This window comes from Thunnus albacares, chromosome 20 (genome assembly GCF_914725855.1).
Source record: "Thunnus albacares chromosome 20, fThuAlb1.1, whole genome shotgun sequence".
Taxonomy (NCBI): domain Eukaryota; kingdom Metazoa; phylum Chordata; class Actinopteri; order Scombriformes; family Scombridae; genus Thunnus; species Thunnus albacares.
In genome coordinates, this window is record NC_058125.1 from 9644822 (window position 1) to 9657588 (window position 12767).

The 12767-nt window shown below is 37.9% G+C and overlaps 1 protein-coding gene across 2 annotated transcripts; it reads left to right on the plus strand.

Moving 5' to 3' along the window:
• Positions 1-1223: 1223 nt before the first annotated feature.
• On the plus strand, positions 1224-12445 carry ccz1 (CCZ1 homolog, vacuolar protein trafficking and biogenesis associated). Of its 2 annotated transcripts, none has more exons than XM_044338414.1 (17): positions 1224-1383; positions 3715-3790; positions 3888-3984; positions 4093-4190; positions 4555-4648; positions 4783-4863; positions 4946-4993; positions 5157-5240; positions 5821-5996; positions 6671-6752; positions 6869-6930; positions 8241-8352; positions 8706-8739; positions 8937-9054; positions 10690-10848; positions 11653-11780; positions 11903-12445. In XM_044338414.1, the coding sequence occupies exons 2-17, from the start codon at positions 3777-3779 to the stop codon at positions 11956-11958; spliced, it is 1443 nt and encodes a 480-aa protein (XP_044194349.1). In that variant the 5' UTR covers positions 1224-1383; positions 3715-3776; the 3' UTR covers positions 11959-12445. The 2 variants fall into 2 exon arrangements, with proteins under 2 accessions (XP_044194349.1, XP_044194350.1); XM_044338415.1 differs by having other exon boundaries at positions 1224-1378.
• The last annotated feature ends 322 nt before the right edge of the window (positions 12446-12767 follow it).

The following is a 12767-nucleotide window of genomic DNA, read 5'->3' on the forward strand; positions in this document are numbered from 1 at the left end:
GGACATGCAAAATGAGTTTTAGAGACAACCATGGGTGCAGAATAAAGTTGGTGACAACATGAATATATCGAGTGTATAATAGGTCATCTTTTAAAACATTCTTAATAGAGCAATTTTATGCCTGTATTAGCTTTCTAAGCCTATAAAAGGGTTTATAATGTTTATAAAGAAAAGACAGCTTAATGAAGACTGGTGTGACAGTACGTGTGTGGGAAATTTTAAGCAATGGACTGAATGTGGAGATTTAAGTTACAAAAGACCAGAGTCTCTCAATAGACCTTTTTCTGGACGACGTTTTGACATGTCTCAGTAGGAAAAACACAGCTATATTCCATTTAGTTGTTTCAGTTTTAGGGTCCTGATATTATACATGCTGGCTCACTGTCACACTGTCATGGCTTACTGGGAGTCTTGAATAAAACAGAGCCATAATAAATAATATTAGTAACACTTTTCCTACTATAAGTCAAAATGTCTGTTGTAAAAAAGGCTCATATCAATCTCAGGTAAAACTTTCTGACGGCTGAAATTGCCCAGCAGATGAAATAGAAGAAAAGACAGTAATACCTGAACTAATATTTATTATTCATCATTACTCTCACATAACCACTCTAAAGACCTACATGATATCTTCCAAACCACGTAGGTGTAAGATATCTCATTAGATGCCTCAAATTCTTTGGAGCAAAAGTCTGGATAGGTTAATAATGTTTTGATAGGCAGCGACTGAACCAATATCCTTAAGAATATTAAGTGTCATTGTCACAAAGTGGTTTACAGGACTTGCCAAGGTTTGTTTAAAGAAAAATACAGCATCCAATGGTTGCAAAATGACAAGACCAGGCTCAGGACAGAGTGAAATTGTTGACCAAAGAAAGGTTTAGCTGATTTAAGATGAAGAATTTTGGTGAGAATTCATTCCAATTCTTTATTGTCTGTCTTATTATCAGCGCCTTCATAATCATAAGTGTACTATGAAGACAAAACATATAAACAAGTGTATCTTAAATCTGACACCATTTACCAAGTACAGCTTAAACCAAACATTGTTTAATAAACCCATATCATTGCAAAATACAAGTACAGTACTATTTACTCAGAAAAAAATGTGTCGATCATTTAATACGCTGAATTTATCAACTGTAAATACTGTAACGTTACGCCCCATGGTGTCTGCAGAGGGTCGGAACCCTTCTTTGGCTTGAAATCGATTTCAACCCGAGCAGTTGAACTTGTGACACCGCGCTGTCAAAAGCAGGAAGTTAAGAATGTGAAGTATAATGCGGCATCCCCTCTCATTGATCTCATTTCCTCGTTTTCTGTCTTTATTTAGGCACTCCACAGCCTCGGGCAGCTGCACGGTTCGGGTTTGTGCTCGGTAAGGTGAGTGTTGCCGTCGTGTTGTTCACGGTTCTGTGAGTTTTTTTCATCTCCGTCTGAATCTCTGCGAGCACAACTCTGCTGCTAGCACAGCCAGCTATCAGCTAACTGTTCACTTTGACTTAATGTTGACTAGTTAAACTTGCTAACTGAGAGAGCCACAGTCAAGTAATGATATCGAAAAATACATTAACCTGAAGCTGCAGTATAAAGACACCGACTCAACTCACTTCACCGGATAAATATGTCATTATGTCCACAATGACAGCGACAAAATGTCCAGCAAGTAGCAAAAACAAACGCACCTAATACTAACTTATACTATGAAAACAAAAACCAGAAAGTTCAACAGACTGACAGTTTATTCATTTACTGGGAAAATGTCACATCCATAAATCCAAGTTCTCGTTTGAACTTTTCATGATTGAATTTAGGAAATATTGAGTCTTATCCAACTTACAAACAATAAGAAATGTGCACATACAGTTAAATTTATTGAATTTATTTTATTTGCGCACACATAAGATTGCATAAAATCCAGATAATAACAGTAAGACTTAGTACAGTCACAGTTAATACAGTTAGTATGCTCGAAAGATTTTTATTTAAAGATCTCTGATTTGTTGACTCTCTTATCTTTCTATTTATTATCATTACTTTTAGCCTTTGTCCTGTTACCATGTTGACTGTATCATCAGTCATGTCCTTTATGTTATCTTTATTTCATTATGATGCCTAATTGGTTTTTTGTTTTAGTTTTTTTTGTTATTGTCTTGATGTCACTCATGTGACACTTTCTATAAATAAAGTGATGAGGAAAAACACACAAACAAACAAACAAACAAAAAACAAACACACCTCCTAGCTGAAGAGGTAAAAAGTGCTGTACTTAAGTAGAGACTATAATAACTAATGTTTTAATACGCTGCATTTATCTAATGGCTCTTACTATTTACTGCAAGTGGAGATGTTAATGTTTCATGGTAAATATATAGATCACTTCATGAAATATTATAGTTATGGTTCAACTGCACAACACTGTACTAAGTAGTTGAACCAGCAAAACATTAAAATATAGTTCATAATGTTCATTGAATCAAATTTAAAGGACCTATTCTTCAGAATGAGGGGTGGTTCTTTTCTTAAGTACAATTTACTGCCAAACCTTAGTCAGTTAGTTAGTTAGTCTATTTTTATTTCAAACATGTAAAAATACAAAGCAGATAAAAACAAAACAAGAATAACAATAAAATGAACCTTACACACAGTTGACAGTTTATTAGGTATTCCTAGATCATCTTTCTTCCTAAAACCAATGCAGTCTAATGCAACAGCCCTGCAATAAATCATACCTTACTTATCTATTTAATGCTGTGTATAAAAGAGATATAGCCTTTTTAATACATAGTGCCCAAATTGCAAGGGTTCAAAAGTAATGGGACACCAGTCTGCTAAATGTTTCTTGGGCAGTTGTGTATCAAAGTTTGCAAAAACATATGAAAATAAACCGGTTAAATTCTGGAGCAAAGTTGTATGGACTACTTCTGTCAAAATGATGGAAAGAGGAAGTTGCTGGTCCATGCTATACCGTCTATACTGTAGCCCCCTGGCATTTATAAGCAATGTAAGCTTTGCAGTAGTATTGCACATTTCATACACAAAGTGCTTCGCATAATGAGCTGTCAAATACATACAAAACAGCACAAACTGCAACCAGTGATACTATAAAATTACCATGAAACTCAATTACAAGAACAAGTTCATTCATGACTACACAACTAATCATTCTTTAAACACTGTGTCAGTATGAGTTTAAAATGATACCATTCATGATCCATTTGAAACCCTGTGTGTCAGGAGCATATTGATGCTCTAATTAGAAAAAGACGTCTGGTCAAAGGAAAGGGCACCTTCCAGTTCACCCATAGACACGCCCCAAGTTACTGAGCCAGAACCAATTTGTGAAGGTTATAATGTTCAGTTTCAGAGAGAAATGTTGATTTCACTTTATTGTCACTTTGGAGGGTGTAGTTTGCTGGTGCTGTTGAATTGCATTGCCCTTTACTGATCATTTAAACTGGTACCTGAGTATATATTTTAGTTTAGTTTTGAGGACCTCCAGTGGGATGTTTTTTCCATTATGGTATTGTTTACTCTCTTTAACACAATATTAAAAGTATTTTTTTCCCCCACCGCTTTATAAATGACTTACATTCCTCCAATCTTAATCTGATGCACATCAACTGCTCTCAGTGTGTGTGAAAAGTGAGTGATTGTTATTATCTCTTCATGTGTCATGCTACCCTATGTGATGTTCTTGTCTTCACTCTACAGGCCCACGGCATGCCAACCAAATTGTCTTTGGAGCAGGGGAAATCCAGACACAAGTTACACTAATGCTGATGATTAGGTAAAGCATTAATGACGTAAGACTGACTTCGGTGTAACCTCAGAGAAATCTAAAGGCATTTATCTGTTAATCAGCTCTCTCTTTGTGTCTGTTACAGTCCCAGAATGGCCTCAGGAATGCAAGAGAAACAGTATACACCATCCTTGCTCAGTTTTTTCATTTATAACCCCACATTTGGACCACGGGAAGGAGAGGTGAGCATGACTCCCAGATAAAGAGACACTAAGCACAACGCTGTAGTTAATATTCCAAAACAATTTTGTGGGGTGATTAAATTCCTAATCCAAGGTGACTTTTTTCAGGAAGAGAAGAAGATTTTGTTTTACCACCCCAGTGATGTGGAGAAGAATGAGAAGATCCGAAATGTGGGCCTTTGTGAAGCCATTGTACAGTTCACCAGGTAGAGAGCTGCTGTACCTGAAACAGAAGCAGAGCTACTAAACCAATTTAACCCCTGACATGTTACAGTCTGGGTGGGTCACCTGTGCTCATTTAGCCTCTTAGCATCTTGCTAAGACTTGGGATAATTTAAAAGTGTCAAGCATTAATTACATGGATTGGTTTGATGAGTTTCTTTAATATAAAATGACAAAAAAAAGTTTCAGTTCTTTGAACCTGAGGCTTATCAGAATAGGGAAATGATGCAATAAGTGGCCAAATACACGCTGATACATATCTAACGTCTGTAAAAGTACAAAATGTGGAGCTGATTGTCTTGTTTGGATGTGTCATCTCTCTTCACAATTATGTTTTCTTTGTTCCAGGACTTTCTGTCCAACAAAACCAGCTAAATCTCTGCATACACAAAAGAACCGGCAGTTTTTCTTTGAGCCTGAGGACAACTTCTGGATAGTCATGGTATATTAAAGGCTTATACGTACATTACTTGTTCAGTATTTACTATTTTTGTCAAGAATGTTTGGGAATGTAATTCAGCTTTACCTCCCTAATCCCTTCTATACCTGCTGTTTTTATTTGCAATTCTTCCTCAGGTGGTTCGAAACCCAATGATTGAGAAACCAAACAAAGATGGTAAACCTCCCACAGTAGAATATCAGGAAGAGGAGATACTTGTGAGTGCTGATACATACTCATCAACATCATTATTTCTTTCCTTTTAATAATATTACTTACCATGACTTCTTGCTTCTGTAGGACACTGTTTATGGTGCAGTGGTAAGACAATGCTACAGTATGTACAAGGTGAGTTCCAGTATGTTTTGGAATCTGTGATCCATCTAACAAATGAGTTAGTCCTCCTCTCCTGCACCCTTAATGTACTTGTGTAGTCAAACTACCAATTTAAGGTAGTTAGAAAGTGAAAACAATCACCTTGCAACTGTGATTATTTTCCTTTACGTTGTAGCTCTTCAATGGCACATTTGGCAGAGCAATGGAAGCCGGTGGAGTGGAGCTGCTCATCCAGAAGCTTGAAAAGTTCTTCTACAGGGTAAAAATCTTTGTCCTGTTTTATTCTACTACACACCTTCATTTCTCTTCACACATGCTGAACATATATTTGCCTTTCTTTAACAGCATGATTCATTTTTTTGTCAGTTGAGCCTTAAAGTCAGTGTTGTCACAAGGGCTTTACTAAATACTGTTGGGAAAGTTGTTGGTAGGATGTTTGCAGTCATGCCTGATTTCCTATTTATTATCCGCCTGCGTTATCTGTCTTTGCTTCATGCTGCTCTCGCCTCGCTTGCAGCTCTTGACACAAACACTTATGCAAAAGTATAAAAGACTCATTTCTAATCAGGAAATACCCTTCTTAAGTTCACACGGGCTCCCCTCTCCATTATATAACCCAAAGACATAGAGAAAGAGAGAGGCAACGGTGTGCATATCAGAGGTTGAATGTCAGCGTCTCTACAGCGCGTCAGTCAGACTCTCTAGATCTTACTCAGTTCTCTTTATTGCACTGTAAGCAAGCACTCGTAGACAGGTAAACTAACCCCTTTCTCGTTTTTTTTTTTTTTTTTTTTTTTGGATGTGTGTGTGTCCATGTGTGTGCATACTGGGGTTTCCAGTATCTGCAGACTCTCCACTTGCAGTCCTGCGACCTGCTGGACGTATTTGGAGGCATCAGCTTCTTCCCCCTGGACAAGATGACCTACCTGAAGATCCAGTCATTTGTCAACAGAGTGGAGGAAAGCCTCAGCCTGATCAAATACACAGCCTTCCTGTACAACGACCAGCTTATCTGGTAAAGACTAAGCGCTTTTTAAAACTTTGCTATAGTCCCTGAAATCCACTATCCTACTAGAGTTTGTTAATTGACACCACAGGGGTGGGATTCTAATTTTATGTTCTGTATTAGGTCCTTTTTATACAGAGAATGGAGGGATATTATTGTGTTTTTTAATGTGTTAATATACAGCATGTACTAGGCCACAACCTAGCCATCACCTTAGACATATAATCCTGGCATTGGCACCTGCAGACACATCATGGCATGCTGGGTAAACAGAGGTGGCATTAAACATGACCTCTAATCCTCTTTGTGGTTTTCCCTGACATGTCATTTGCCTTTAATTGCACCATCAGCCACCTGTCTCAGTGTGTAAGCACCGGGGGGGATTACACGATTGCTAATGAAATTACTTGAGAGCTGAGTGATCTTTTATTGTGAGCTGTCAATCGATAAACAGAAGAGCTGTTTTAATTACTGTCCAAATTAAGCTGCTGCATTGTCTGATTTCATTCTGTCCTCTGGAGTATCCATCATAGCGTGATTACAACTATGCCGAAAAGTAATCACCACCAGGAGTCACCTTGTTTTAACATCTGGCCCATGATGCGTAACACAGTTTAAAGCACGCAGATAAATATTTTTGTATTGTCTGTCGTGAAGTGTAAAAATATAACTCTGTGCTGTAGGAGCGGACTGGAACAAGATGACATGAAGATCCTGTACAAGTACCTGACCACCTCGCTGTTCCCCAGACACTCTGAACCAGAGGTGAGGAGGAGGGGGGGTGTTGGTGTGTCAGATTAATGTTATGAAGACTTCTTTCACACCTTATTCCACTGATTTTCTAACTTCTCCCTTCTTCCCTTTCTCTCATCTTCCTCTAGCTGGCTGGCAGGGACTCTCCTCTGAGGCCGGAGGTCGCAGGGAATCTGTTGCACTATGGGAGGTAAGTCCCTGAACCCCTGTATCTGTATATTCCTCAAGGAGGAATAAGGGTTGGATAAAAACAAGAGTAGATTTTGTATTTTGTTAAATGTTTACTAATTAAAACACATCGGTGTCATGGCTAACATGACAGTGGACTAATGTCATTTAGGCACCATGTGTAGTCATATCTGCCAAATACTCCGGATGTGCGCTTCAATGTTTGCATATGCATGGATGTCCCATGTGTTCTTTTTTTTTTTTTTTTTTTTACCCCGCGGATAGTAATGAGCTTTGCTTGCAGTCAACCAAATTAGATACGGAGGTGACTCCCTTGGCTAACACTTTGTATTCAAGCAAGAGAGGAGGAAGTAGAGTATTACTGCAGCCTTGGGAAAAATCCACTATCAATTCAGCTTCGATGTACGTATTATGTAACCAAAGAGTTTACTCAGGTATTTTTCACTGGCTGTGTTCATGCTTGAGGTAAATAGTGCCTGAAGGTGAAGTGGAAGCTGCTACAGTAGTTCAACACTGACTCCTGGTGATGTATCATGGGGCAGCTTTACACCTGGAACAGGACGACTCAGTAGAACATGAAGATTTATCTGTAAAGGCCAGAAAAATAGTTTGATACAGTAAGTCATCGAAGGTGACAAATGTACTAAGTGTAACAAGAGCAGCCACATTTAACTTGTTAACATGCCTTCTAATAAAAATGGTTCCACTTCTTTGAACATGGCGTCCTTGGAATCCAGTGTATTAACAGTGCAACAGTGAATTCCTTGTTTGCAGTTTGTCGTCTTATCTTTTGGATCAATCATTGAGGAATGAACAGCCTCTGATCTATTTCAGAACAGAAAAAATTATTTTCCGTCCGCCTCACATTTTGGCTGAAGATATTGAGCTACTTGCCATGTTGTTTTGAAATTTGATATTGAAGCTTAGAGGATGATTCCTATCTATTTTGGTAATCCCCCTTTAGTGCCACCATCATGCCAAACCGACCCTGTGAACAGCATGACATGGTATAAAAATAATAGCCGGACTTCCCAGAAACTTTCAGTGAATATTCATGGTTTCCGCTGGATCGAGTGTGTTTATGTTCCCAAAATGATAAGCTCTTTATTTTAATAACAGCTTAGCCTTTTATCCAACACCACCCTCAATGCAAACATTTCAGTTTCACTGTTCTTAAAGCTCAAATAAAAGCAAAAATCATGAGAATTTAGTTTATGTTGTCCTCCGTATCGCTGGGTGTAACAAATGTTTCTTTTAGGGGTCTTAGTGAGTTTATGTTTTTTTTAGTAAACTATCATCTGTTCTCTCTAGGTTTTTGACAGGACCCACCAATCTTAAAGATCCAGAGGCCAAATTCCGATTTCCTAAAATATTTGTCAGCGCAGAGGACGGCTATGAGGAGCTGCACCTGATTGTTTATAAGGTAAGGTAGAGTAAATATGATCCACTATGCCGTGACAGTGTGCAGACTTAATCTGTTGATTCATTCATACACATACAGTTTTTTTTTATTGTAATAAAATAGGGTGAAGTGGTTATTCATTTTTATAGGATGCTTTTTATAATCTTTGACTGGAGGATTTGACTTTTTATGAACAGTAGATATACTATGAAATATTGCACCGCTCTATCAAACGATATGGACTTTTGGGATTAAAATGCTAAAGTTTAAAATAATGAAGTACATCTCATGATGCTTACCATCACATTAATGTAATTTCCAACCTGTGTGACCTTGATTCTGTGTTTAACCTGCACTTATCTGCCGTTTTCCAGGCGATGAGCGCTGCAGCTTGTTTTATGATCAGTGGTAAGTGTCCACCCACCTACTTATGATAGTGTCTGCTTTCATTTCCCTTTTCCTGGGTAATTTCGTCAAATAAAGTTGTGGGTATTTCATAATATTTTGGCCATTTCACTGCTTATTCAAAGCTTAAATATTGCCTTATTTTTCTTTTCTCATGTCCCATAACGGCAGACTTTCTTCTTTCCTCCATTTCTTTGCAGCGTCCGTGGAGCTGACGAGGGACTTCTGTGAACAGCTGGATGGCTTGGTGGGCCCTCAGCTCACCCTGCTGGCGTCTGATATATGTGAACAGTTCACCATCAACCGCAGGATATCAGGGTCAGTTAAGAATCCACCACTCTGCTAATTCACAACTCACTGTGAAGATGGCATGTTCTTTGGTCTCTTCTACTTGGTGATGCTATAATAGGTTAGGGGTTGGGGTTGGGGTTAGGAGTAGGGTTAGGGTTAGTGTCACTTTAATGATAACACAGGATGAATTTTATAAGCTTGAATGTTACATTTATGGGAGTATCCTAATGGCCTTGCAGTACGAGGTGCATACTCCCTTATAAAATGTCAAAAATAGTGAAAAATGACCAACAAATCCTCACTTCACATTTTAGAGGCTCAAACCAGCATTGTTTTACAGATCGAGTACATTTACGTCAAATTTTCTATGGACTAAATCTGCAACTATTAGCTGATTAATGGATTAGTTGATCGATAGAAAAAATCTGCAACTATTCTGATTATCAATTAATCATTTAAGTCACTTTTCAAGTAAATTCCGTGCTCTCAGTTGGGAAAATTTGCTATTTTTTTGTCGTATTTGATAGTAAACTGAATATTTGTAGGTTTGGTAGTGTTGTTCGGGAAAAACAAGCTATTTGATGGCCAAATGAAAATGGCCAATAGATTAATTGATATTGAAAATAATTTAGTTGCAGCCCTATTGTGGACCAATCAGTTAATACAGACAAAAACTGCTGATTATGAAGAATCACAGAGAATGTAGCAGAAGGGCTGGAAACAAAACCTATGAAATTAATGACTTTCTTCAAACTATCAGTGTCATCAGTGTATTCGTCTGATGAAAACATTTTCTGCCTCACATCAAAGTTTAGTGCTGTAAGTGTGTAATGATTACAGCAGTTTGTCGTCAGTTAGCAGTCAATCCTTTGTATTAACTCTGCCTGGCTGGCAGTGAGAGATGAGAGTCTGATACCGCTGGATATCTTCATGGCACTACTTAGGGGTAACTCAAGCAGTGTTGCATTAAAGACGGGCATCCTGACCTGCTCTCCTTTAACCCCACCAGTTAGCTTCAGATTCATCCTTGCCTGTAATCCAAGACCAGACTACCTGGCACGCACAATTTGATAGGCTACTTTTTTAATCACTCTAGTTAAGAATCACTAAATAAATAATGCCGTCCCAAATTCCTCAGCTGGCATTCAGGTCTGTGTCCTGATTTGGCCTGGTGGAACTGTAAATAATTAGACGCAGCAGAGACAAAAATCAGTTGTACGGACTTTTTTGAATATATGTGCACTCACATACTCCCAGAGATGCAGTTACAGTACTGTTGTCAGATAAACTGTGGTAATAACTGTCCTCAGCTCACATTAATGTGGGTGGAGAATGGAGTTGGCTTATTATATATTGATTTTGCTCTCTGTATCATTTATAAATACTGTGTTCTCAGAGTGGCCTTCCCCAGAGACCCAAACTGATTTATACAGGAACCACAGTTCCACCTAAAATGAAATGGCATCCTTGAAAATACAAAAAGGCAATGAGAATTGGATCATTCTTATTCCACAAAGACACATCTGTTTTCCACAAGCATGATGTAAAAGAATTTTAAAGGATGATGTAGCCCCAAAAGTGACTGAGGGTGATATTTAGTTGCTTACTTTGGCTTTACTTTTTTGTGTTAAGTGTCTTTTCTTCCGTTGTGTGTCCATTCAGGCCAGAGAAGGAGCCCCAGTTTAAGTTCATCTATTTCAACCACATGAACCTGGCAGAGAAGAGCACCATCCACATGAGGAAGACCGCCAGTGTTTGCCTCACCTCTGTCCATCCTGACCTCATGAAGATCCTGGGAGACATCAACTGTGACTTTGCCAGGTACAGCAGAGAGAACTTAGTATAATTGTAGTTGTATTTATCTTTAATAAAAGCCTCCAGACATTTGTTAAAGTGAGTTAGAGTTTTTTCTTCTATCAGCGGCAGGCCAAGCTCGGTGGCGTTGTTGGCCTTCCCAGTTGAAAAAGTAGAGGAAATTGATTAGTTTTAGTTACGGAAATCTCTTTTCTATGTGTCCCACAGAAGGCAGTACAGCATTAGGCCGTTTTTAATATATCTTCAGCTTCAAACAGCAGCTCTACAGCCTTTTCAGATTTCACAAACCCTGATCTTTCATCAAAGAAAATGTGTAAAACTCATATACCGCAGATATCAGCACAGTTATGTCATTTTCATAGATAATATGATACTCTTGGGAACTCACTATCCTTTGAAGACGTCACGAGACTGCAGTCATGTGAAAGTCCCTTTTTCAGTCTGTGGAAACATACAGTGGTACTGACATTCATAACATTTATTCCGGTATCATTATCAGTTCCTTTTTTTCTGCAGGTGGTGTGTAGATTGCCGTCTTACCTTGACACACTTTAAACACACTCACAGTGCTATTTGTTTATTAAATTTTAGGTAATTACACGTGATTCCCTGGTGTGTTGTTGGTATTTGAACTAAAAACCTAAAAGTAATGTCTGACACAAACCTTAAAATATGTTAAATTATGACTTTTTAAATTAGTTTTTGGTCTGCACAGCTAAATGCACGATCTTAGAAGTTGATGTGTCTGCTATAGATATGTGATAGTGGCCTTTATGTGATGGTGCTCAGTTCTTTGTATCTGTCTCCCAGGGTTGACGAAGATGAAGAAATCATCGTAAAAGCTATGACAGACTACTGGGTAGTCGGCAAGAAGTCAGACCAGAGAGAACTGTATGTGATCTTGAATCAGAAGAACGCCAATCTGATTGAAGTGAATGGTATGTCTCCACCACCTGGCAATGAGTGAAATCTGTGTCATCATCATCACAATAGACAATCTGCCTTGATATTTAATCTCCACTTCACCCTTAATGCCCTTTTGTCTTTTTCTCTACTACAGAGGAGGTTAAGAGGCTTTGTGCGACGCAGTTCAACAACATATTCTTCTTGGACTGATGGAGCGGACAGACAGAGACTGTTTCACCACACTAAAAACTGTCAGTGTTGCAGGGTATCATGACAGCATCAGCGTAATGCAATAATTGCATTGTAAAATAAAAAAAAATTAAAAGCTTTCTCACCAAGTTTTTTTTTTATTATTTAACCTATAAAAATTGTAATTTTCTTCTGTAATTAAGTGTAAAAATCCAGATTTTTACTGTACATGTACTTTATTTTCTGTCATTTTCTTTGTACATACTTGTAGGATTTTAACATGTTTGATTTCTTACAAATTACAATTTGTTCATGCTTTTTTTTTTTTTCTTCAGTGAATGAAAACATCATGACAGTGTCTCAAATTAATTTAAAAACTGACATGCAGAACAGTTTACTCCTGGTTCCTTTGATGATCAGTGATAGTTTTGAAATTAGATATCATGTCAAAAGTATTGTGGTTTGTAAACAACTCCACTAACTTTAAATAAATTAAGAAGTACTTTTACTTGCCATAAGTAATGGGTTTTTTGTTGTTGAAGATGTTCATCAGTTTGGTGACTCACATTCAGGCCCATTTTTGCCCCTGTATGTTCTTCCTTTTACTGACATATTGTGAAGGAGCCCAGAATTTCTCGCAATCTTTTGATATGTTTTCATGATAGGTGATATGTATCTATCCAGTAACCTCCAATACTACAGGCCAAAGAGTTTTTATTTTTATATAAATTGTATCCCAACCCATATTACCTTGCAGAAAGAAAAGAAGAAGATAAGATTCAGGCTGTGTCACCAACACATCAACACATTTTGTGGACAAAAACAAACAG

What these genes read in the sequence shown, in the direction of transcription:
- ccz1 (XM_044338414.1), top strand. An exon ending in ATCAGGAAGAGGAGATACTT is followed by an intron (nt 4,864 to 4,945) that starts GTGAGTGCTGAT and finishes TTGCTTCTGTAG; the next exon opens with GACACTGTTTATGGTGCAGT. An exon ending in ATCAACTGTGACTTTGCCAG is followed by an intron (nt 10,849 to 11,652) that starts GTACAGCAGAGA and finishes TCTGTCTCCCAG; the next exon opens with GGTTGACGAAGATGAAGAAA.